General features: G+C 40.7%; 4 protein-coding genes across 5 annotated transcripts in view; 3 read left to right on the forward strand and 1 right to left on the reverse strand.

The window, feature by feature from the left end:
* LOC135481931 (synapse-associated protein 1-like) overlaps positions 1–22337 on the forward strand; it is a 49729-nt gene extending 27392 nt beyond the window's left edge. Inside the window, exons 7-8 of the mRNA XM_064761711.1 lie at positions 17931–18110; positions 20417–22337. Of these exons, the coding sequence (XP_064617781.1) occupies positions 17931–18110; positions 20417–20565 (329 nt within the window). The 3' untranslated portion in view covers positions 20566–22337. The remainder of the gene's footprint in view (positions 1–17930; positions 18111–20416) is intronic.
* LOC135482328 (mucin-17-like) lies at positions 84–10703 on the forward strand. The gene is made up of 8 exons (XM_064762258.1): positions 84–579; positions 1268–1987; positions 3989–6148; positions 6460–7479; positions 7849–8553; positions 8841–9521; positions 10424–10620; positions 10683–10703. The coding sequence occupies exons 1-8, from the start codon at positions 462–464 to the stop codon at positions 10701–10703; spliced, it is 5622 nt and encodes a 1873-aa protein (XP_064618328.1). The 5' UTR covers positions 84–461.
* On the forward strand, positions 10666–17924 carry LOC135481930 (collagen alpha-6(VI) chain-like). Of its 2 annotated transcripts, none has more exons than XM_064761708.1 (6): positions 10666–11107; positions 11364–12053; positions 12320–13003; positions 13933–14622; positions 14984–15166; positions 15726–17924. In XM_064761708.1, the coding sequence occupies exons 1-6, from the start codon at positions 10747–10749 to the stop codon at positions 16163–16165; spliced, it is 3048 nt and encodes a 1015-aa protein (XP_064617778.1). In that variant the 5' UTR covers positions 10666–10746; the 3' UTR covers positions 16166–17924. The 2 variants fall into 2 exon arrangements, with proteins under 2 accessions (XP_064617778.1, XP_064617780.1); XM_064761710.1 differs by having other exon boundaries at positions 15777–17924.
* Positions 22338–24856: 2519 nt separating the features above from the next.
* LOC135463365 (SH3 domain-containing protein Dlish-like) lies at positions 24857–25519 on the reverse strand. Its single transcript, XM_064740627.1, has one exon. It carries the CDS (start codon positions 25517–25519, stop codon positions 24857–24859), a length of 663 nt encoding a protein of 220 aa, XP_064596697.1.
* Between the last annotated feature and the right edge of the window lie 1551 nt (positions 25520–27070).

Here is a 27070-nt window from a genome sequence, read left to right on the forward strand (position 1 = left end):
CAGCCCCTGAACCAGGCTGCCGGTATCCAGCTGAGCTAATGTTCATGGTGGATGGGTCGGACAGTATGGTGGACATCAACTTTGAGCAGGAGAAGGACTTTGTCCTGTCCATTGTGGATTCTCTCTATCTGAATCCAGCAGATGGGATCAGGGTTGGAGGGTTGGCCTTTAGTTCACGGGTGCAAGGAATTCCACTGAGACCGTTCCTGAATGTGTCAGAGTTTAGGAGAGAATTTGGGCATTTGGTGCATGATCAAGAGTCCACATTTACTCATCTTGGTATACAGTATGCGCGGGAAGTCTTCAGACAACAAGCTAGGCAAGGAGTACCCAGAGTCTTGATCATTTTGACTGACGGTTTGTCAAGACGCCCAGAGCTTACAGAACAGGAGGCTGCTCTGGCCAAGCAAGAAGGGATTACAGTAATAACTGTTGGTATAAAACCTACATTCGTTGATCTAATGGAAAGACAAATCAGAGAACTGCAGACCATATCATCATCTGAGGATCATGTCTTTCAGGTTCCAGACTTTAACACATTAGTATTTTTTGGAGATGCAGTGACCAAGACACTTTGTGGTGAGTGATGTTATTTTTAGCCAGCCTTAAATTTCTAAGATGATGCTTAACTTCTTCATTAAATTGTAACTATAAACAGTTCACAGCACAAGTTAGGCCATTTATTCACTTTTGCTGAAGACCACTTCTTTTTTCACCAGTATTACTTGCAAGGTCGTAAGTGAAATCGGCTTGAATCTGGTATTAAGGAGCAGTTAATTAAATAAATATATTTAAGAATAAAATGTCAACATAGAAACATCCAGTGGCTCCAGCTAATGATGATAAGGAAATTCCATGTATAAAAATCTAAAAATTAGATGTGTCATATTCTGATACTGTTAGCCTTGTAAAGCTGTGTTCTGACCGGAATTTATAAATATGGAAATCATGTAGCAGGAGATGTATGTTTTTCATAGTCCACATATTTGAATCTGGAATTTTGTTGGCTTTTCACAATAGACCTCCTCTGAATTACCTTTCTTATTACCTGACAGCAACTATGTCTCGAAGCGAGACTAATTTTTGAGGTATGAAACTACAAGAAGTGGGACCTTTTAAACGGAAGAGTTACCTAAAGAGAGGTAATTCAGTGAGGCCCTATTAATTAAATCCATGATCTTCTCAAGTTTGGCATAAGTAAGATATTATTTGACATAAGTAAAATCTCTTACCCAAGCACATAAGTGGTGTTTGCCTTCATTTCTAGATGCATTGGCCAATTCTCAGTCTAAAGACCCCCCTGCCACAGGAGTTGACCGAGCTCGTATTGACCCACTGACCAGCACCAGGGCTATTGTGCCCATGATCATTACCACAGCAGCCCCACGAAGTTCACCCTTTGCCGTTAACCCATCTCCGACCAACCCTGACTGTCTCTACCCAGCAGAGGTCATGATTGTCTTGGGTGGATCAGACAGAATGGTCCAGGCCTACTTTGAACAGGAGAAGAGCTTTGTTATGTCTGTAGCAGACTCTTTCTATTTGAACCCTTCAGATGGAATGCGGGTTGGTGCTGTCTCTCTCACGTTTGGTTTACAGGGTATTCCATTGGACCCATTTAGAAATGTCACAGATCTACGAACCGCCTTGGATCGTTTCACCTTCATATTTGGCGAACAACCAGAATCTCTTGATTTGGGAATAGAGTTTGCGAGGGAGGTTATTGGGACACAAGGCAGAAATGGAGTTGCCAAAATTCTAGTATTATTAACTGATGATTTGTCTACCCTTTCACAACCTGTGATTCAACAGGCAGAGGGAGCAAAACAGGAAGGTATTAAGATCATAATGATTGGTCTAAGCTCGGAACAGGCATTTGGAAATGGAGAACGTGTTGCCATTGCTTCAGCGGATGACTTGGCTTTCCGCCTACCAAATTTCACAGGACTATCTGGAATATTGACCAATGTTACAGATGCCATTTGTGGTAGGCATATACAGCATTTACTCTCTTTCTCATCTGCTCAAACATTCTTTTTGTCGACAGTGCTGCATACCTTTATTGTTACATTTTGAGATCACTGAAAATTGAAGTGTACATGTATTCAGTGTATAGATCAGTCAAGACAAGGTTTGATGAACAGTACAAGTAAAGGAAAGCAAAACTTGATGATTATAGTGCTTATTTGTACACTTGGTATTTATTTGAAACATGTTGATGGCTAAATCTACTGATAGTGTAGACATTTGAGATTGAAATCCTATATTCATAAATGATAATTGGTCGCAAATAATCAAGTTTTAAGAAATAGTGAAATAGTTTTTGAGATAATCTCTCTTAAAAGAATAATTATATATTTCTGATTTTTATAAAATGCCAGCTTATATACTCACAATATAATCATTAATATTTAAATGTCTAAAAGCTCAATTATTAACATTTAATGTCCAAATATGTGCTCAGCTTTCAAGTAAAACATCAGTGCAGATTTGCATCTGATACTAATGTTTTATTGTTGATCTGCAGCTGTATATTAACATCTCCTCTGATTTGCAGCTGTATATTAACATAAATACTTATTTTCAGCTTTGTTTCAACAATTTTTTTGTATCTATAACTTAATACACAGTGATGTTCATCAATGAAATAACACACAATACTAATTGCAAAATATACCTTGAAGTAATTTTGACTTTTAATCGTTTAACATTTTCGCTGATTTGCCTTTGTATCCACATATTAACAAGTTGCCTGCATTTACATGTATGAAGTAATACATCAGCTCTGAATTTAAGCTGTATATTATCCTCAGTGCATTTTATCAACATTCCATCAGACATGTACATTGATACATTTTATCACACATATTGGCCTAGCCAGGAGCCTCTTACCAATGCCGTTTCTGTGAGTTCAAGTCAAGCTAATGCTGGCTTCCTCTCCGGCCGTGCATGGGAAGGTCGTGGGATCCATCGTCGTATAAGTGAAATATTCTTCAGAACAGCATAAAGCACAAATCAAATAAATAAACATATCAAATCCTCAACCTTTTTGTATATGAAATAGAGATTTTCAGGGCAGTTTTTTATCTTTTTAATTTGATTTGAAGGCAAAACTACATTTGTTGAATTGCCCAATTTAGGGCTTCACAGAAACTATAATTTTATCAGTTCACACAGGATAATGACTTCAGAATAAGCTTGAATGAACACCTTGCAATCATGCGAAAAGGTTGAAGAATGACAGTATGTACTGACACATAAGTACTGAATTGCAGCTCTGCATTGTAACAATTTGACAGTGATTTATAACTTGTTACAAATCAGTTATGACTTCTGTGTTTCTACCTGTAATACCAGTACTGTTTTTCAGACAACATATTACCTCTGTTGAGATTTGCAGGCTGTAATACACAGAAGACAGTACCAACATAAAAGCCTGCATGTTTTTACTCTCTACAGCCTACTGACCCACTGACTGATTTTCAGTTGCCCATTATAATCTTACTTTGTGTACATCAGTACACAGTGTTTTATTGTCTTCTGCTCATGTTGATTCGGACTGGCTTTTTGATTGGATAACAACTTATACCTAGCTTTCTGAAATGAATATTAACATTCCCCATACTGACATGTGATTTACCAATACCTGTGTTGGATATCAAGGTTTTCTCGGATTGTTTCGTATTCAGTGAAGTTTAAAATTCGCCCTCAGACAATGCCTGCCTGCCAACTTATGCAGATGCAGAGTGCTTCCTAACTCTTAACTGTGCAACCTCGCTTCACTTACCTATTCAGAAATGGGCCCACTTGCATGAAACCCTCTTAACATTAAGAGCAGGTAACTACTCTGGAGACGTAATGCCCACAGTGCTGGTTGTCATGGTAGTTACGTGCACTTAACGTTAAGAGGGTTTCGTGCAAGTGGGCCCAGATTGAAAGGACATGTCAGACTATAGTCTTCACTGTGCTGCCGTAATTCTCCTTTCAGTCATATCAAGACTATCTGCTGAATCATCGACTGGAATACATGAAACTGGCTCTACGTTTCCATCCACCAGTGATACAATTACTACAACTCCTGCATCTAGAGCGACAACTCTTCCACCTACTACAACAACCACCACTCGTCCATCTACAACCAGGACAACCACAACCTCTCCACCTACAACCACAACAACAACTACTCCTCTTTCTACAACCACAACAACCACTCCTCCACCTTCAACTGCAACAACAACCACTCCTCCACCTACAGCTACAAAGACCACCACTCCTCCACCTACAACCACAACAACAACTACCACTCCTCCACCTACAACCACAACAACTACCACCCCTCCACCTACAGCTACAACCACTCAGCCTACAACCACAACAACAACCACTCCTCCACCTACAACTACAATGACAACCACTCCTCTGCCTACAACCACAACAACAACCACTCCCCCGCCTACAACCACAACAACCACCACTCCTTCACCCACTACAACTACCACCACTCCTCCACCCACAACCACAACGACAACCACTCCTCAACCCACAACCACAATGACAACCACTCCTCCACCCACAACCACAACAACTACTCCTTCACCTACAACCACAACAACCACTCCTCTACCTACAACCACGACAACAACAACTCCACCAAGTACAACCACAACAACTACCACTCCTCCACCTACAACCACAACAACTACCACTCCTCCACCTACAACCACAACAACTACCACCCCTCCACCTACAACCACAACAACTACCACTCCTCCACCTACAACCACAACAACTACCACCCCTCCACCTACAACCACAATAACTACCACTCCTCCACCTACAACCACAACTACTACTACTCCACCTACAACCACAACAACTACCACTCCTCCACCCACAACCACAACAACTACGACTCTTCCACCTAAAACCACAACAACTACCACTCTCCCACCTACAACCACAACAACTACCACTCCTCCACCTACAACCACAACAACTACCACTCCTCCACCTACCACCACAACAACAACCACTCCTCCACCTACAACCACAACAACTACCACTCTCCCACCTACAACCACAACAACTACCACTCCTCCACCTACAACCACAACAACTACCACTCCCCCACCTACAACCACAACAACTACCACTCCTCCACCTACAACCACAACAACTACCACTCCTCCACCTACAACCACAACAACTACCACTCTTCCACCCACAACTACCACTCCTCCACCTACCACCACAACAACAACCACTCCTCCACCCACAACCACAACGACCACTACTCCTCCACCTACAACCACAACAACTACCACTCCTCCACCTACAACCACAACAACTACCACTCCTCCACCTACAACCACAACAACTACCACTCTTCCACCCACAACTACCACTCCTCCACCCACAACCACAACAACAACCACTCCTCCACCCACAACCACCACTACTTCTCCACCTACAACCACAACAACTACCACTCTTCCACCTACAACCACCACTTCCATTAGAACAGCCACAACTACCATCTCTACTACTACTCTGTCTAATCCAATATTCGCTGTATCACAGACAAAATGTTCAGAGCCAGCTGATGTAATGTTCCTTATAGATGCATCAGACATGTTGTCAAGATCAGCTTTTGATGGAATGAAAGAATTTGTGTTGGCAGTTGTTGATTCGCTAGCCCTGAATGAGTTGACTGGTATGAGAGTGGGAGCCGGATTTTACAGTTTCCAAGTGCAAGGGTTACCACTGAATCCTTTTCGGAGTGCAAACCAGTTCAGATCAGCATTCACTGATATAGGTCAAGGTTCAGAGCCTGCTTTCACAGATCTTGGAATTCAGTATGCAAGAGACACATTCAGGTCTCAGTCTCGTAGTGGACGTCCTAAAATTTTGATAGTTCTAGTCAGTGCTTTGCAAAGAAATCCAGAAACTTTCTTGCGCCAAGGCGAGAACGCTAAAAATGAAGGGGTGACAATCATAGTTGTTGGCATTGGTTTTGGGCGGTTTGAATTGGACGATGTGACAAAACAGTACCTGAAAGAATTGGCCTCAACGAATAGTCTTGCTCTCTTTCAAGAAGACTTCACCACCTTACCTCTTCTTCTACCCAACATCACAGCTGTTCTTTGTGGTAAGATGACCACTAAATACACTAGACGAAAACTCAAGCAGTCACGAGAGTCATCTAATCCATTTGAAATGCATAAGTCATCTGTACCTGGGTAGGGTCTCATCATAACATTCATTGAAATTCTCTATTGTTTTTGTGTTTAAATGTTAACGTACCTTATGTACACGTGAAAGAACAGCCACATACTGAACTTCAGTGGACTCAGATTTATGAAATCAATATTGCTGCTGACAGAATTACTTGTACATACACATGGTTATACGGACACACCATGATAATCAATAAAATTGATGTTGTTAATTACTTTGCAGATACAGCCCGACTGGGGGTGCCTACCCTTACACCTACCACTTCTGAGCTGCCACCAATATTTGGGGCAGTCCCTCGCACTTTGGTGCCACCAAGAAACTCGGGACAAGAGTCTTTTGGAATTCAGGTACAACCAGGAATTCCAAATGAATCAGATAAGCAGCCGACTCTTGCACCGCCATTACTAGTTGTGCCCGGACAGCCAGAACCCAAGACGACTGTATTGCCTGATGTACCAGTGACATCAACATTGGATGTTGCTAATACTATCAAACCACCACCACCTCAAGTCCTTCCTCCAAGACTACCCCCATTGGGAGGACAACCACAGCTACCTTTTAATCCTTACCAGCCCACTGCTGCACCACCATTAGTGACTGAAGAGATAACTGTTACAATTCCGTTGTCCAGGGCATCTACTCCATCACCTTTGGAGCGTCTTCCCCCACCAAGCATAGACTGTGTGTACCCTGGAGAGCTCATCTTCATGATTGATGGCTCAGACAGCTTGATTACTCCGGATTTCGTCAAAGAGAAAGAGTTTGTATCTTCTGTGCTGGCCAGGTTTTATTTTGATGTAAAAAATGGGATAAGAGCAGGGGGTATTGCCTATAGCTCTCTTATTCAAAGTATTCCTTTAGATCCTTTCCAGAGCAGTTCCCAGTTTAGGGAATCATTTGAGCGCCTTGACCATCAGCAGGAATCCACCCACACTCACCTGGGTATTCAGACCGCACGGGACATATTCCAGAGGCAAGCCAGGCCTGGGCTGCCAAAAGTCCTGGTAATCCTGACTGATGGTCTGTCAAGGTTTCCAGACCGCACCTTCGAGGAGGCAACAAAGGCCAAGCAAGAAGGCATCCTTATCATTACTGTGGGTGTGGCTTCACGTGCTGATGAGTTCACCTCTGAAGCAGTGGAGGAACTATTGAGTATATCATCCTCAGAAGCTCTTATGTTCCTGGTGCAAAGCTTCGATGATTTGCCCTCTGTTGAAATCACTTTGGTGCAAACAATCTGTGGTAAGTTTACAGCATTTTGTATCCTCATTAAATCTGTTCGCGTGTGCACCTAAACTTCATCTGAGTGAGATTTTATTTTCCACATGAAACAAAATACCTTTGATACCATGGGGCTTTGTTTTTTTTAAATTTTCTACAGGAAATAGCACAGGTGGCATACGTTTTTGTCTGTGCATGTGTATTTGGAATACTTATTTAATACGTCTTCCCCGGGCTGTGCCCGGTTTCCACCCACCATAATGCTGGCCGCCGTCGCATAAGTGAAATATTCTTGAGTACGGCGTAAAACACCAATTAGATAAATAAATAAATAATACATGTCTTGCATTGTTTTTCTTGCTTTAAATATATTTTGATTTTATGTTGCAGAACTAATAATGCCTCCTCCGCTCCCATCGACTACAAATCTGATACCTCAAGAAACCGATAGACCAACATTACCGCCCCCGACAGTACCCCGTCCATCAACCACATCAGCCCCTCTGACCGCGAAGCCTACCTTCAGTGGTTCAAAATGCCGGTATCCAGCAGACCTGGTGTTTTTGCTGGATGGGTCAGCTGGGTCCATAGAAATGAGCATTCGTCTCGCCAGAGAATTTATGCTGTTGGTAGCTGATTCCTTTTACCTGAATGGTGTTGATGGGAGTAGAGTTGCTGGTGTGCTTTATGACACAGAAATTCAAAGTGTAACTCTATCTCCTTTTCGGAACCCAGAAGCCTTCAAGACTGAGATCAGGTCATTGTCATTCAACCCTTCTGTTTCGTTTGCCGATAGAGGTATTGAATACGCTCGCAGGATGTTTAAAGAACAAGGCAGAGAAGGAATCCCCAAAGTTTTGATCCTTGTGAGAGATGGCTTTTCTTCACTTCCACCAGACACTTTGAGACAAGCTATGCTAGCCAGAACTGAAAACATAACAGTTATAACTGTTGGTCTACGTGAGAACAGTGGAGTGATTCAAGGACTGAGACAACAGCTTTCTTCTATTGCTTCATCTCGGGATCTTTTCTTTGATGTGAGGGACTTCACCGAATTACAGTCTATAGGAAGCCGACTGGTTACTGATATATGTGGTAAGTGAACTCCTCCACAGGTGAAATTGTACTCATTTTTTTTCACTTATTCTTTCACTTATTTGTATTTTACACGTAATCAACCCACTATTTAACCATTATTGTCCAAAGCAAGATGAACTGCAAGACTGAGGAGGAAAACATTAATAGCTGTTGAGTTGGATATTAATAGTGTGTACATGTGGCATGTTCTATAAGTCAAGAATTCTGTTGTTGATTTCAGATCATGTCGCAAAATCATACTGTACTATGTTATAAAAGTGTACTTTATCGACTTTTCTTCCTAGGTCTGATTTCACCATTTCGCACATTACTGACAACTCGCTTTGTTCCGCAAGTAACCCAAAGCCCCACAACAGTGCCAAAACAGACCCCTGTTACAAGAGATCCCGTCTTCAGCAGTTCAAAGTGCCCCTATCCCGGGGACCTAATATTTCTACTGGATGGGTCAGAGAGCACCACAGACCTGAACTACTTCTTAGCAAGAGAATTTGTGCTGTCCGTTACAGACTCTTTCAACATCGATGGAGACGGAGGGACAAGAGTTGCAGGAATCATGTACGACTCCAACATTCAAAGCGTTCCGTTTGAACCTTTTCAGAATGCTACAGCCTTTCAAACTGCAGTGAGATCACTACCTTATAACTCCTCTGTGTCATTTCTGGACCAAGGCATCGCCTATGCACGCAAGATTTTTACTGAAGAGGGCAGAGATGGCATTCCGAAAGTTCTGATCATTGTTAGGGATGGTTATTCCTCGCTTCTACCTGACACTTTGAGACAATCTCTGATAGCAAGGACCCAAAATATCGCAGTTGTAACCATTGGTCTGGATGGAGATGGTGGAATGTTTCCAAACGGGAGGCAAGAGCTCCAGTCTGTTGCTTCGACCCCAGGTCTATTTATCGGTGTAAGGGACTTCACTGAGTTACGGTCTGTAGGAAGCGAACTGGTGACAAAACTATGTGGTATGTTTAATTACAAATACGCACGATCCTATAACTCGGTATGTTGATACATAAGTGGAATTTTTAACCCGCAATACATTTTGATTGCAGATCTGCCTAGCGATAGGCTGAGTGCAAACACTCTTTGTACCAGGAGACTTCCATTAGCTATATGTGAAAGTGTGTAGCTCTCAATTATAGTGCTTGCTTGCATCAGGGACTAGATATTTGTTCGCTAGGAAAGATGTCAGATAGTATACAACTTCTTCACAAAATGTACACACAAATTTAGGATATCTGATGGGATATTGCCTGTTTAGATGGCCGATATCCTTAAAATTATAAATCCTCAACTGGATCACAAACCATGGAATGGCGTTTTGCTTGCCATTAGGAAATTTTGAACGTGCACAATTTACTCACTATCAAGCACTTTACATTAACTCGTCTTAACGATTAGCTCTCAGACAGAAAATCTTCAAGGTGTCCCTTGCTTCACTGGAACCTTAGCAGGCAATAAGCGGTCCAGGTTGCTTTCTTGTGTGTTATTACAGGAATCTAGAGACCACGTGCATTTGGCCATTAAGACATGTCAGACATTTAAAGGTTTGCTAGTATAACTTGCCATATGTCAGTGGCTTACCTCAAGCACTCTGGTTGGGATTATAACTCTTCAGTATGTGACATTAAAATAACAATCCTAAAGAAAAATGGTTTATGGTAACAGTATGTTTTAGCTTGTGTAATTAACGCTAACAGATTCTTAGTTTATGGACATCTTGAAACCATCAAAGCTGACAAAAGCCTTCTTGAGAAGTGAATTTAGAGTTTTTATGACGGAAATAAAAATATGCATTATAATATGATGATGAATTTTAGTTCTTGATAATATCATTGAAGCAAGAAACTTTTTCTATTTTCAGATTTGCTATCACCCCCACCCATCTTACCAACCCTGGGTGTTAATCCTCAAGAGTTTCCGGTATCGACATCACAGCCGCCAATAGTAAGACAAGCCACAACACAAGCCCCCCAGAGTGATTCAAAATGCCAATATCCCGGAGATTTGATATTCTTGCTGGATGGATCACCAACCTCGACAGATCTCAGCTTGCTCTTGGCAAGGGAATTTGCATTATCTACAGCTGGTTCGTTTAACCTTAATGAATTTAATGGCACTAGAGTAGCTGGCATTCTGAATGATGGCAACCTTCGAAGTGTCCCTTTTGTTCCTTTTCACGATTCTATGGCATTCCAGACAAAGATGCGGTCTTTGGCCGTGAACTCATCAGTTACCTACTCTGATAGAGGCATTGAATATTCTCGTAAGATGTTCTCAGAACAAGGCAGAACAGGTGTAGCACAGGTGCTTGTCGTTTTGAGAGATGGCTTTTCCCGACTTCCACCTGACACTTTAAGACAAGCTTTGATTGCAAGGATGCAAAATATTACAGTTATAACTATTGGTCTAGATGGAAACAGTGGAGGGATACCAGGCAGGAGACAAGAGCTTCAATCTGTGGCTTCATTCCCGGACCTATTCTATGGAGTGAGCAACTTTAATGATTTACAGTCGGTACGAAGGAAACTGGTGTCAGATATATGTGGTGAGTTCATCATGCCTCATATTTTTACAATAATAGCTTTTATATCAACTTATTACAATTCTTTTGTGCGTGAAGAACCAGGTGTTCAGTTGTCTTGAGATAACAAATAATTTGGAATATATTGCTTTCAGGTCAATTTTAAATATGGCTTATTATCTTATTGTACATGTACTTTTATTTCCCTTAGATGTTATCAACTCATATTTTTCAAAACCGAAAACCTTTTCAGAAGCATTCAACAATTTAACAATTTCAGATGTGCTCAGTCAGCGTTCTAGTATTGAGCTGCCAACGGCTTCAACACAGAATCCAACTCAAGTGCCTGTATCAGTGAACACTACACAAAGTATGGTCGTCAGGCCAAATCCTTCTGCGAATGTCATATGTCGTCGGCCTGGAGATGTTGTCTTCATCCTGGATGGATCCAAAGGGGTTGATCAATCAGATTTTAGGTTTCAAACTAATTTTGTGGTCAGGATGACAGAGTTATTTTACCTTAATCCAGACGATGGCCTGAGGGTGGGTGTCGTTGTTTATGGTGACCAAATTAAAGTTATCCAACAAGAACCATTTTTGTCGGAGTCCAGTTTGCGATCTGTACTTGGTCTTTTAATCCATGATAGAGGATCTCCACTTGTTGATGCTGGCATTCGATATGCCAGAGAACTACTAAATGAGCAAGGTAGACCTGGAACACCGAAAATCCTGGTTTTGTTGTCGCATGGAATCAATGCTAGACCAGTCAACACCATTGATGAAGCTGAAAAGGCAAAGCAAGAAGGAAGCATACTGATAACTGTTGGTATAGGAAAAGATGCCATGGGATTGAATGCAGACGTGATCGAAGAGTTCAGATCAATGGCGTCCACTAGTGATCTTGCGTTTTTGACCCCAGATTACAGTCAACTTCCTGTCCTCGTCAACAACCTTGCTCCATCAGTGTGTGGTAAGTTATATAGAAATCTGATTTGACAGATCTTTTTGAGGTTGTCGGTATTAAATGTATCCTTCGTTATTTGTCTTTCCTGTCATGGCCAGAAACATTACCACAAGTTTGAAAATAGTTGACTGCCGTTTTTAGTTGAGACTCATTTTGTACATGTAATATGATATTTGACCAAGATTGCTTTGATCAAGTCAAATATCGGTCAATCGTTATACAAGTTTAACACCTACAATGCTAATTTTGCAAGAAACTTTTTCTATTTTCAGATTTGCTATCACCCCCACCCATCTTACCAACCCTGGGTGTTAATCCTCAAGAGTTTCCGGTATCGACATCACAGCCGCCAATAGTAAGACAAGCCACAACACAAGCCCCCCAGAGTGATTCAAAATGCCAATATCCCGGAGATTTGATATTCTTGCTGGATGGATCACCAACCTCGACAGATCTCAGCTTGCTCTTGGCAAGGGAATTTGCATTATCTACAGCTGATTCGTTTAACCTTAATGAATTTAATGGCACTAGAGTAGCTGGCATTCTGAATGATGGCAACCTTCGAAGTGTCCCTTTTGTTCCTTTTCACGATTCTATGGCATTCCAGACAAAGATGCGGTCTTTGGCCGTGAACTCATCAGTTACCTACTCTGATAGAGGCATTGAATATTCTCGTAAGATGTTCTCAGAACAAGGCAGAACAGGTGTAGCACAGGTGCTTGTCGTTTTGAGAGATGGCTTTTCCCGACTTCCACCTGACACTTTAAGACAAGCTTTGATTGCAAGGATGCAAAATATTACAGTTATAACTATTGGTCTAGATGGAAACAGTGGAGGGATACCAGGCAGGAGACAAGAGCTTCAATCTGTGGCTTCATTCCCGGACCTATTTTATGGAGTGAGCAACTTTAATGATTTACAGTCGGTACGAAGGAAACTGGTGTCAGATATATGTGGTGAGTTCATCATGCCTCTGTATTTTTAACATAATAGCTTTTATATCAACTGGGGCCTCCGTGGCTCAGTCGGTTAGCGCGCTAGCGCAGCGTAATGACCCAGGAACCTCTCACCAATGCGGTCGCTGAGAGTTCAAGTCCAGCTCATGCTGGCTTCCTCTCCGGCCGTAAGTGGGAAGGTCTGCCTGCAACCTGCGGATGGTCGTGGGTTTCCCACAGGCTCTGCCCGGTTTCCACCCACCATAATGCTGGCCGCCGTCGTATAAGTGATATATTCCTGAGTACGGCGTAAAACACCAATCAAATAAATAAATAAATTTATATCAACTTATTACAATTCTTTTGTGGGTGAAAAACCAGGTGTTCAGTAGTCTTGAGATAACAAATAATTTGGAATATATTGCTTTCAGGTCAATGTTAAATATGGCTTATTATCTTATTGTACATGTACTTTCATTTCCGTTAGATGTTATCAACTCATATTTTTCAAAACGTTTCTTTGGCGAACTGTAGTTTGATAAATATTTTGAACATTACCACAGGTTTGAAAATAGTTGACTGCCGTTTTTAGTTGAGACTCATTTTGTACATGTAATATGATATTTGGCCAAGATTGCTTTGATCAAGTCAAATATCGGTCAATCGTTATACAAGTTTAACACCTACAATGCTAATTTTGTCTTTTTTTTGAAAGCACTATATTCAAAAATGCTTGGCTCCTGGCTGTTTTCAGGGTTGTAGTACATCTGCGAATGAAAACATAAAGTGTTTAGGTAAAATGCCTATTCTCATTTAAAGAAATGTTGAAAGAAAGCTTTAGGGTTGTACCATTTCGTTAGCTTAGTACTAACTTTTCCTCTGTTGTAATGAATTTTATTTTCAGCCGTGGGGAATATTACAAAGAATTTCATTTTGTTTCGTCCTTGCAGGTGTATTGAAGACAACAGATTCATCGATACCTACACCACAATCCCCTGTACGCCCGCTGCCAGTAACACCAAACTCAGTGGAAATGCCAAGCTGTACCAGATCAACAGCTTTCCACGTGAAACCAGGCCATGACTGCGCACAGCGTGCAGAAATTGTCTTTATGGTTGATGCATCCGAGGCAATCACTCCAGAAAACTTCGCTCTTCAACAGAAATTTGTGATGTGTGTTGCTAACTCTTTGTTTCTCGATCCTTCTAGCGGTGCAAGGGTGGCTGCTATTGCCTATAGCTCCCAGACTCAGAGTATACCACTTGCCGGCTTTAGTGAGGCCGAGGGGTTCTGGAGTAGCTTCAGCAGAATGGCCGCTGACAACAGCATAGCTCTGACAAACAATAGTATTCAAGTAGCTAGAGAGATGTTCAAAGCTGAATCAAGACAGGAAGCTACCAAGACACTGGTCATTCTTACAGATGGCAAGAACATTTGTCCGGGAAACACTTTGGCGCTGGCCAACTTGGCCAAACGAGAGAACATTTTGATAATATCCATTGGGATTTCAGAAACTCCACTTAGTTCAGCCAGTCTTTCTGAACTGAAAAGCCTGGCATCTACGCCAGACCACGCCTTTGTCGTTTCTAATTACAGATCCCTGATGGCAGCCACTGGTAATCTTGTTCGGGTGTTGTGCTGTAAGTCTTTGTATACTCAAGTCTATTTTCTACATCCTCCCATAACAATCAACTGAACTGCTGAAAACTCTTGATTGTGAACATGGAAATTAATTTGGTTTACTATTCTTAGGATTTGCAATATTTCTGACACATTTTTGTACATTAAAGTGAATGTATCCATATTGTGATTTTCGTGGTTTTAAGACGATGTAGAAATGTTGTCTCTTAGCTTTGAAATCTTGCCTTGAAGTGGTTGAAGTAGTACACTTACAGTTTGCACTAAAAGTTCGGGAATATTTCATCACATACATATCTCATAATTTACAGGTATTTAGTTCCTGGCATTGGTCTTGAAATAATATGTCATCATCTTTCTTAGATAACCTGAGCCCTGGAAGCAGACCGAAGCTCCCATCGAACCCCTCTTTCCTTCCTGCCAGGCCACGAACACCAAAAACCACTGGTCCGTCACCGATAATACCCAGACATTTCCCTGCCAATTTTTCTCCTCCTACAGGTTACTCTGGATACGTGCCTCGACGTGCGCCATCTGGAAATACAGGTTTATTTTTCTTTTATTACATCTTTGCTGTAGTGTTTGGTTTAACAGGATACATCGCATTGATGTGCAGTTTGTTTCTGGCATTGAATCAACGCTATATTATTAGACGAACCACATTTTGCTTCAGAAAACATATGTGGATATAGTCCATCTATACAATATATATAACACGGAGTCCATCAATGCCTCTCTCAAAAAATGGCGCGAATTTCAAACTCCCATTTCTTTCCCACTTATGGCAATCTAACTCACCTACTCTGCTCATATATATGTAATTTTATGATGGGATCTATAATACTATCCTCCTAATTCAGTATCCTCACCTATGAAACTTATTAACCCGCTGCGTGGTGATCACATTGACTCCTAGGACATCGACGGTACCAAGTACCCCTCCGTCGACAGCCATTTTGAAGTGTCACGTGACCTACTTCTGTGGTATTGAAATTCTTAAGCAAACTATTATATTTGGAACTGTCAGGAAAATCAACTTTAATCTTAATTCAATCCAAAAAGGCATAAAATATCAATTGTAATTCCTAATGTTTTTCTTTTTAAGGCTCACAAAGACCACCAAAATCTTACTCACATCCCCTTATTTACCCTTCAGCAACAGGCAGTAGGGGCGTATATGTGCCTTCGGGTCAGAATCGAAGAGTCCAGACTGTGTGGCGACCGAACACAGGTATCCACAGGACTCCCTACTCGAGTGGAAATACTGGAACTGCCAGAGCCGCATACTCAAACAGAGTTGCAGGCACAGCCTACTCCAAAGGTGCCACAGGAAGTGCTGGAGTGCCATACTCAGGGACTGCTGCCTCTCACTCCCATCTCCCGTCTTCTCGATCTGGCCGTGTCTTGCCTCGAATCCGACCTGCTCCATCGGTATCAAGGTTACCCTTGTCCCGGTCTCAACCCGTGGGGAGAATCGGACAGACATCCCGGGCTAACTCCCTTCTCTCAGCTATCAGGAAGTCTCTCCGGACCCAGGCATCTTGATTCAACCGATGATTAATGCAAATTCTTGGAATAGAGTGGAGGCTTTCACTGAGAAGCATTCATTGCAATTCTTAATTTTTCACCAGAGGCCGCTTGCACAAAGCAATTGTAGGCTAAGTTGATTGTAATTACTATGGCGACACATGTTAAACTGTATGTTGCCATGGTAGTTACAGTCAACCGGCAAGAGGCCTCAATATCATTTGCACAAGCAGAGTGTTATAAAAGATGGATTGAGCCTTGTGTTTGAATACCATTATTGTATTTGCGAAGATACTACAGTTTGAACCTGAAAAGTACTTTAATTTCCAGTATTTTGCAGTTGATACGCATTTTTGTTGAACTCGCCTGCCATATTTCATGGTATACTTTTTCATTTCTTGTCCTTTTTTTATATCGGACAATCATACCCGGGACTGGAAACTTATATTATAACTATGATAACTGTATAACACCATACCGCATAAAGGTAATGTAGGCTAACTTGACACAGCCACTCCTCAGGAATGCACTTTACTGCATTTATTATCACTTCTGCATTATGCATTTGTCTGAATTTTTTATAGCCATCAATATTACTAGTAGTTTTCACTTTTTTATACTTGATACATATATGTGATCTAGAAATTATTTGTGCTATACAAATCGCATTGGTATGTAGAAATCTTGATTTATGGATGGATTGGTGACTGAGTTTTTAGTCCAGTGCTATACAGTGAGTCAGCGACATGCCTAAGCAGAAACACATTGAAAATTAAGGCCTGATGTAATGTTAGGAAGGGACTGTTTTTGCAAAATCTTAAGTCTGTGTTGTCCCTATAGGAAGTTTCATAGTTGTAGGACAAAAGTTAAACACTGTACTTTTTCATTGTTGAATTGATTCGTGCTCAAATTTCATATATATGATCGCCATTGCTGCTAATTATGTTGTAGATTTATTGTTTTAACATGGCACTTATATATAAAGATGGTATAACCACATGTGTAATAAAGAGGAAATAAAGTATGTACACAAATGAGAGTTTGTCCACTAATAAAATAGCAGTGATATTTGTAGACTTTTTTAAATGTGCATATTGGTTTTTATAAAAATTTGACTTTTGCAACCGTTTACGGCAGTGTTGTTGAGTAAAAGCTAATACATCAATGATTTTGTATGAGTTGGCACTATATTCGATTTGATAGATTTTATAATGAGACTATGCATGTTAATAATGCATTGTGCCAAAATTGTGTATATTTGCATGTTAGATATTAAACATAGTTAAGGATGGATTGTATCTCTTCAGCACAACTGTGGTCCATGTCTGTACTGAGCAGCCATACCATTTACCTTTATTCTTTCTGTGTCGTGACACCTCTCTCCTGGAAGCTCTAAGATCTGACCCGTGATTGTAATCGGTTTGGTATATTTTCTGACATTACAGGATATTTTCAAGCTGACAGGTGAAGCCTTGTTTGTTTGAAAACCATAATATCTGTTTTCTCAGATCTACGTGTACCAGCAGTACAACAGTTTTATGGTTAGCAGAGTCCTAGTATTGAATCGCTTTGGATTGTATAGGAAATTGATGTCATTCTTTACTGGTACCTATTTTGGCTTACCCTGTTCCTTGATAGGTTAGTTGCAAAGAGCAAGAACATGTAGCAGTCGGAGTAATTACGTCATTTATTTTTATCAGATACTTTGATAATGTTTGCTTTAATTTTTCCCCAATCTGACGTGAGTAATCCTTACACTCTGTTTATCAACATTGTCTCTCAGAGGTTGCCACTGCCCAGATTGAGGTTCCACACAAAGACGCAGAAGAGCTTCCCATGGAGAGCCCTCAGGAGAGTGAGTTTATCAGTGATGCCTTCTCAGACAACCATCTGAACGAAGACGATCTACGGAAAGAGATGCAACAGTTGGGCATGCAGGAGGACAATGCTGTCTCAAATAAAGGTATTTGTAGTCGAGATGCATTGACCCAGTGCCTAGAGCGTTCGGTTTGATACAAAAGTCTCCTACTAAGACATTTCAAACTTAAACAATACCTTTATATGAAATAGGCCTTATTTCGAAATATGCAGTTTAGGATGCTTCCTAAAATATAAAACTACTAAAAAGTTATTAGTACTGGGTAGGTGGGTAAAAATGAATATAAATCTCAGCCTTCTAAGGCCCTTGCGGTCAGTTTGGGAATTAAGTAGCCTAAAACTGTTAACACTAATGGTCGTCGCAGCAGCTGTCTGGGGAGAGTCCGAATGGGGTCGCTATTTTGGCCCTGCTGTAGCCTGGTAATTCACAGTTGACATCACTTCAGTCTTCGTAACTAACTGAAATAACGTTGAGACACAATGTCTTCAATCACGATTTGGGTCATACCCAAGAATTTGAAATGGGTGATCTTACATGACTTAAATAAATGAGCTTAACAGTAGTAAATCAAGTGAATAACTGCATTGGTTTGTCGCCCTGTAGATAAGTATTTAGAATGCAAAATACAAATGATATGTGGTTTTGGAAATAAAAATTGATTTAGATTGAAGAATATGATAGGTTTATCTATAGATAAAAAATATCTCCATGCAGGGCTTCACCTTTACGTTTTGATAAAGTCAAAAGCAAATGCAGGGCTCAGAGTGTTCCTATTTTTTTGTATATTTTTCAGACCCTCCTATATTTTCCTATATTCGTTGAAAACTTCTAAAAAACTACTTTAATACTGCTATGACGCCATTCTTAAAGATTTATTGTAGGGGGGTAACCCAACGCCATTGTAAAAACGTAGCTTGCTTTCTCTTTTTTACTGTAGCTAATGAGAAAGATAGGTTTCTGCAGTTTTGTAATTTCCAAAATCGGTCAATGTAAACCAGCGTTCAGGCGGAGGGAAAACGTACATGTATGTCTATTTCTCCTTCTATTTTCCCTATCTTATGGCATAGTTTCAGCAAGGCAATAATACGTATTAAGCTGATCTTTTATGAAGGCATGCCTGTATGTTTTCTATCACAAAGAATGTTAGAATAATGAGTTTACCTACGTTTTTGATGATAATGTTGGATAAGAATTCCCTCCTTGCGGATAGCCCTTCCTGTTCAGATAAGCTCCATCTTAGTGCACAAATTATTTTTCAAGATAAAGGCTCAGCATACATGTATCTACGTCTGGAATCTAGGAGCCTCCGAGGCCTGGGCGGCCCGTGGACTCTCGCCTATAATTACATGGAAGAGTCGTTCGGCTAGCCTTTGTATGACCCAACCACCTCTCCACCCTGCTGGCCACAGGCCAGTTACTCTGGTCAATGTATCACTAACATTGGTCAGTTTATTCACATGCACTAATTGAGTAGATATTTTACTACTGACAGCGTGTATTTCAACGGAAAATAAGTACTGATGTGAAATATAGAAGCAATCCGAGAACTAAAATGTGCCAAAAGGTACAGTATATTGATCACAACGTACATAGATTGTTCTCTTTTCAAAACACGCTGAATCGTGTTTACGACTATATACTAGTAGCATCCAAGATCGTCCGGGGGCCGCTGGACCCTCACCTCATTGTTTCGGATAATGATCACCCACAATTTTCGTATCCTTCCAATGTCCTAGCTGTATGTGGTAGTACATGTACTATGTCATCTAGTGGGTTCACTGTACGTGGGAAGGTCTGACAGTAACCTGCGGATTCTGCCGGGTTTCCTCCCAACATAATGCTGGCCGCCTCCGTATAAGTGAAATATTTTTGAGTACGGCGTAAAACACCAATCAAATAAATAAATAAATAAATAAATAAATCCATTGGGTTCAGTCCTGGGTTTCTTGATTCCCAAACTCTCAGTGTTCATGGAACTTTGGTGACAATAAGTAGTCGTCGACGCTCAGGTGTGACGGATTGCCCAGTCTTATTAACGTTGTGGAAAAGCACGGATCTATTTGTCACGTAGTGCACAAACTTGCCAGTGGTTTACCAATTTCAGTACCACTCAGAAAATTGACCACCATTGTTTACATGTAACTGAAAAATTCTTGAGTATGCGTGGCGTTAAACAACAATCAGATATATAATACATCCTCCATTTCGTCACAGAAGTAAGTCTGGAGTTCTCGTGTATTAACCTATATATTTATTTCCTCCTATATATTTCCTGATGGGCACTCCGAGAGCTGCAAATGTTTAAGTGTAACCGTGTTATCTCAGTGACTGCAATTGTCATGTATCGCAGCAGCAGTATTAATGTATTAATCACATGCATGTGGTTGTAGTTACAGAGGAGTCTGATATCCCGGAATGGGAGCAGGAGCTACAGAAGGAGTTACAGGAGTACGAGGTGGTCTCCGGTGGTATAGAGGATGAGGACCTGGAGAACGAGATCTTACAGCAACTCGAAGAGGAAGAGATGAAGGAAAGATAGATCACATCTCTATATTCGTTGTATATAGACCGCTGCCTAGTCTACATATGGAAAGACTTTATTTGTGGATATTAAATTCAGATGGCTTACTCACTGTACAAACGTATAATTGTTTAAATGTTTGAAACAAGGGAAGACGCTCTGTACTTGGGTCTGTTGACCTGTGATTAGTACGGTAAGCACCATATGTGACCTTCGCATTTGAATGAACAGCACCCACAGCTCCGTATGATTCAGTCCACAGGCATGACCGGGACTGAAGTTTGTCTGTCCTCTGCCAGACGTTTGCATTAAATTCCCCCAGATTATTTTTGGCAGACCATTCTGTTCTATTTCGGTTCACAGAGATAACTGTAACAAGACCTGTTTCATGCAGTGGTATAATAGGTGATTCACCATTCTGCGAGATTTCGCTTTGTACATTTTATTAACTGTGTATTTCGTTTTATTCATTTCGTTTTGCCTCCAGCTTTTTGCGTGCAAGATATATATGTAGGAACAATCGTACTGAAGAAACGCGACCAAGTTATGCAGTGTCGGACACTTAGCTGACATAAAACTGGAAAGCTAAACATAAGGTTGGATATACTCATGTATGCTATATCGCTCAAATAACTACTATTGTATTTAATGTAGGTAATACAACACGTATAAGCGGTACATTGTATCTGATGTAGATTTGCACTCGTCACTACTTTAAATCCTATCCAGACATGGATATAATGTACGTAATCCCTGACTTAACTGTGTTGTGTAAATGCATTGAAAAGACGTGTGGTTTTAGCTGGTACCAGTTATACTGGAATCATAACATTGAAATATATACTTGACTATACATGGGGAAATTAAACCTTTGGGGGCCGCACCCCACTTCCCACAAATCCAATAATTAATCTTTTTGGCCTATTAATCCTCCTAAACAGATACTACGAAAAGAAAGCAATTTTTAGGGTAAAAAAAAACGAAGGTTTAAGTACCATGTGTACGAGAATTCTGAAATTCGACATCTAAAGTTACACAGTGGGGAACTTTTTAAAACTAAAGTAACTCTGACCTAAGATGTGTAGTCTGTTCATTACCGCCTTTGAGATGATGAGTTGTGAGAAAACTGGTGACGTACTACTCATGTGGTACAAGAGAAGAATGGTGAACTAGGCTTGTGTCCCGAGTCGCCTTTGTGCAGGCAAAGATACTTCCTTGACTGACGGTTCATGTGACCTTGTGTGTAACACTCCCAGCTGAAAGAGCCATAAGCTTTTATGCGCTGAATTAATTCGTTCGAACAGTTAAGAATCAAGCGCTGAATTACTGACTTCTTCACGGTACAGTTAAGAACCAAGCGCCGAATCATCGACTTCTTCTCCGTACAGTTAAGAACCAAGCGCTGAATTATTGACTTCTTCTCCGTACAGTTAAGAAGCAAGCGCAGAATTATTGTCTTCTTCTCCGTAGAATTAAGAACTTGCACTGAATTAGAAATAATTTTTATCCGTAGAGTTTCAGAACGAGTCTATAAAGCTTAGTTTTGTGATTCAGTGTTAATGTACATGGTAAATCATGATATGGAGAATTGTAATCGAAACTGTTTTTTAATTTTGGACGTGGTTTTGTTTTGTATAGGTAACATTTGTATGAATTTCGGTTGTGTACATAGATATATACGTATATAGAAGTATTAAAAAATGTTTACTATGTAAGTACAATGAGGAACATAAATACATGTGAATGAAAGATTCCGATATATGGGCAAATTTGTTAATAAATTGGTTAAATAGTTCCCTCTTTGTGGTTTTTGTTTGGCTTTATGTTTCGGAAGAAAGACGCATTCCTTTCTGCCAAATGGATGTATATTTTAGTTTTTCTATGGCGTAAGGTGTATTTGAAACATTGGATTATTTGGTGGCCTTTTCCGACCATATTATGACTTAATGATGTCAAATCAGGTTGTTGCGCTTTAAGACACACGGGCTTCTGTATTTAAAATGCCTGCACATATTCAGCTATGAATGCATTCGCTCCATAGGCGAACTATTTTTCAAAAAAAGACCTATGGATGTGACTTCACTGAAACCCACTGGTTTCTTAAACCACCTCAAAATCCCACGTTGTAGAAGCATACCAGAGCAGTCTTTATTAATCTTTCATCTGATATATTGTTTTATATGGTCCCTTGAAGTGACTTTGTTTGAACGATAGTACATCGTTCATTTCCTTGGTTCACGTTAACTCTAATTTATTTATTTGTTTGATTATTATTTAACACCTTAACCTATCATTTATCACCAATACGATGGTGGTCCGTATTAAAGGTGGAGGAACCGAAGTGTCCCATGTAAACCATGGACCTTTGACAAGTTACTGTCGAACTTTCCCACACGTAACGTACAGATACATAACCGCCATATCTGTGGAAAACAAGTGCTCATCAATGGCCGTTTATATTATCATCAAGGCACCACAAGCAGTTAGGGCGGCAGAATCTGTATATTTCGTGTTATGATGTGTTTGAAATCCACTTCACCACTCGCCGTTCACTGACAAGTCGTTTACGTCATTGAAGACTGGCCCGTCACCAATGCGGTAAGGTGTGCGTTTTCCAGCACTCCTTGTCGTGGACGCTTTCGTAAAGAATGCATATTTTGTACACTGGAGTGAAAAACGCATTGTTTAATTTCATTGTGGCTTCGATCATTTTAGTCTGTTACCAAGAGTAAGCATGTGTTCACTTGTAAGTTGTTCTTTGTATTGGATTATTTAAAATACATAACCCAGTCTACCGGTTATAGTGATAGGTGTTACTTTTCATAATGCAGATCAAGCATTCAGCTTAATATATTTTCAAGTCTAACACGCATTGGCGACAATAAAACCGAACTCCCCACCCCACATCCCATTCCGGAAGGTTGAATGCTATAGATAATGATTGCATGAAAGATGGACGATAAACTACGAAAGCTCAAAGCTTAGGTTGTTTTCGCCTTTCACGAGAACTGAAAGTTTTTCGTTATTTGTATCGACAGTTCAGTGTGAATTATATGACATAAAGGGTCAAAATGACCTTCGAATGTCTCAAGTATGTTGGTGTGTTCAAAAATTACAGTGGTCAAAACTTGCACTGCTGGGAGTGTAAATTTGTGTTCGACATTTCAGGCAATTATTGAAAGTTGGGTAGTCGTTAAAACCTTTACCATAAGGAGTATAGAATTTTCATGCAGTTGTTGAAACTCGGAAAGTGGTTGAACCCTACACATTGAGGAGCTTGGAAAATTGCGGTTTGTCAAACATCGACAGGAGAAGGTAGAGTAACTGCAAACTCAGAATAGTCGATATAAGTTTGCAATAAGCCACGCGGGTCCACGTTAGGCCAAGAAGTGTAATTAGGAAAATGTCGTAGTAACTACAGTGTGAAATGTTAACTGCTTATTTGAATTCAATCACAAATGGGCTTCAAAGAGCCCTGTTTAAATAGGTGCATCAACTGGATTTTTTGTCTCCTGGTTATAGACATATCCCCCTGATGACGTGGCTGCAGTATGACCATAGTCATATTTTGATTCATCTAATGGAATAAGTGGTAATTTGGTCAGAGAAAGTCATAGGAATGCATGTACAGTCTGTCTAAAGCGTATACCAGAAAATAAAGTAACGAAAGTAAAGTTACCACATCCGTGCCCAGTTTCACAAAGATGTTGTACATGTACGATAATCGCACCTGTAAGACAATGAAACGGTATCTGTGACGTAAAAATATCATAGGACAAATGTACGACAAAAAATGTCGTACGCCGCTTTGTGAAATTTGGCCCTGACACGTTCTGTATTTGAAGGGTAGATCTCAAGTCAATTTAGCTATTAAAACAAAGTACTTTTTAGCTCAGCTTTATAGCTTTGTTGGTCTCTGGAGGAAATATCAAAAATAGAAAATTATCTGACAAGGTATTTATTAGTATATTGTATCATCATAATGTGCTGTTTATTTTCGAGTTCTTGAAGGTTTTAAAACCTGAAAAGTTCGTGCACATCCGATGTGTGCCTTAAGAAACATATTGTAAGTATATTTAAACTGCAATCAAAGTACTATATTTCGATTGCGTATAATATAGTAATTAAAGTTTCTGGATTGTTGGAATTTGGTTGGTGTTTTACGCCGTACTCAAGAATATTTCACTTATACAACGGTGGCATGCATTATGGTGGGAGGAAACGGAGCAGAGCCCGGGGGAAACCCACGACCTTCCGCAGGTTGCTGGCAGACCTTTCCACGTACGGCCGAAGAGGAAGCCAGCTGTAACTAGTAAGACAGGGGACAGAGATAGTTGTATGGCACAAAGCCTTCAACGTTGTCACCCCTTCTAACCCAAACCCATTCCCTGTCCTCCTCGTTTAAACGCACGACAATTTCCCCTCGCCGAACATCGAGATCATTTTCATTTTTGGCCCCAAACTCAAACAAGACCATGGAATGTCCCCGTTCTTCCTTCTTGAATGGAAATATTTCGTTGTAGCCATGATTATATCCTCGGCACTGTTTACTCTGCAATTCAATGTCGGTCGCGTGGAGGGCCTGGCAATCCGGTAGATGGCGTGCATTTTCTTCCTTGGTGCGCAGTGAGAGATGAGCGGTTGATTCGTTGAGCGGAGTGGGATCAGCGGGAATCCGTCCGCGACTAGGAATATGACATGAATGCTCCAAGACATCATCACTGGGAACTGACTTCCCTTTACCGCAGAAGGTCACGGGGATGTAGCCCGTCCGTCCTCCGGGTGTACTGACGTAGAACCACTCATGGTCACGATAAACTATGTAAACTACATCGCCTCTCCGCACCGTCAACTCTTCCCTGCCACAAGCCGTAAAGTCCTGGATCACCACCCGTCGGGCCGTCGGCTTGAGACCGGATGCCTTTGTTAAACCCACCCGTACGAGTGTGTCTATGCTGTCACTCCCTGTCATTCGTCCCCACAGATAGCCTGTCTGATTTGAGAGCTCTTCTGAAACAGTTTAATATAAACACAACATGTTTACCGGCCGGGAATTTTTCCAAAGCAAGCCCAAAGGTACAGGCATCTGTACGGCGTTTTATTATAAGTCGCCAGCTTCGAATTGAAGGTAAAGGGGCGACATATCCGTACATCGATTTGTCCAGCACGTCACATTTTAAGCCAAAAACTGACACCTAAACAATGGTAGGATTAGGTAATCAATGAAATCCTGTCTGTTGTCAATTTACCTCATGCAATTAGGGTTTTATTTAAACTGTTCATGTAAATACTTCAATTTGACGCAACCGAGCATCGTGTAGAATTATAGGTAACTAAGTATACACAATGTATTTAAGGGTATGATTTAAATTACAGGGAGCCTCCGTAGCCGAGGAGGTTAAGTCAGCCGTGCGTGGGAGGGTCTGTAAGAAATCTGCGGTTGGTCGTGGGTTCCACAGGGCTCTGCCCAGTTTCCTCCCGTCATAATGCTGGCTGCTGTGGTATAAGTGAAATATTCTTGAGTGCGGCATAAAACACCAATCAAATAAAGAAATTAATTAAAATTTTAATTAGCTCTCAGAGGCTTTGTGAAACTGGAATTGGAAATCAAGGGACTTGTATAGTAGTCTGACTTGTGCTTTTAGCACATACTACGTGACCCTACCAGCACGAAATCTCATAGTTCGTGCATATTATTTGTGACAGCCGATTACAGGTTCTCATATCATAGCACATCGGGAAATACGGAGGAAAGACAATATAAAGTTTCCTGATTCCTGATTACTGATTGCAGACATACAATCAGAGAATGCGTTCATCTCACTGCGTGACTTTCTGACTCTGTTACTGTTGTATATATGCGTCAATACGCAGAAACACGTAGTTCGATATTTACGTACATTAATTAAGGTTGTCACAATATTGATTATAGTGACACTTGAACAGTTAAGTATCGGGCATTTGCGTGAGACACGTGGGTGTGGGCCCACAGCAATAATATCAAGTAAGTTCAACTATGCAAGTCAAACCAAAATGAAGGCCACCACAGTTAAAAAGAAAAAAAATTGTGAGGAAATAGTTTGAATGTCTTTGTTGGTGGCAAGAAAATACACTACAACTACACTATTATATACCGGTACGATTACACGTTTCTGCTGGAATTTGTCAGTATTGTGAAGCGTCAGTGGTACTTACCTTTTCTTTTGCCCCGTCGTTTTGATCGGCATAGCAAAGACATTTTTTAAGTCCTACCGGTGTATACATATATAGTACTTAAATCATGCTACACAGGGTTGCCATGTAGGATGGAGTGACCACTTTGAAACGTTATGAGCGGCACGGACTTATCCACAGGCCGACAGCACAGGTAGTACTCTTTGTACTCAGTCCGGGGAAGTCATGTAGTCATAGATCTATCGGTATAGCTACCAACCGTGATGTTCTGATACAGTCCGTGCCTATAGGCCTACACGATTACAAAAAAGCAATGGCCATTGAACTAGATTAAATGTACTATTCGATC

The sequence above is a fragment of the Liolophura sinensis genome, chromosome 1 (genome assembly GCF_032854445.1).
Source record: "Liolophura sinensis isolate JHLJ2023 chromosome 1, CUHK_Ljap_v2, whole genome shotgun sequence".
Taxonomy (NCBI): domain Eukaryota; kingdom Metazoa; phylum Mollusca; class Polyplacophora; order Chitonida; family Chitonidae; genus Liolophura; species Liolophura sinensis.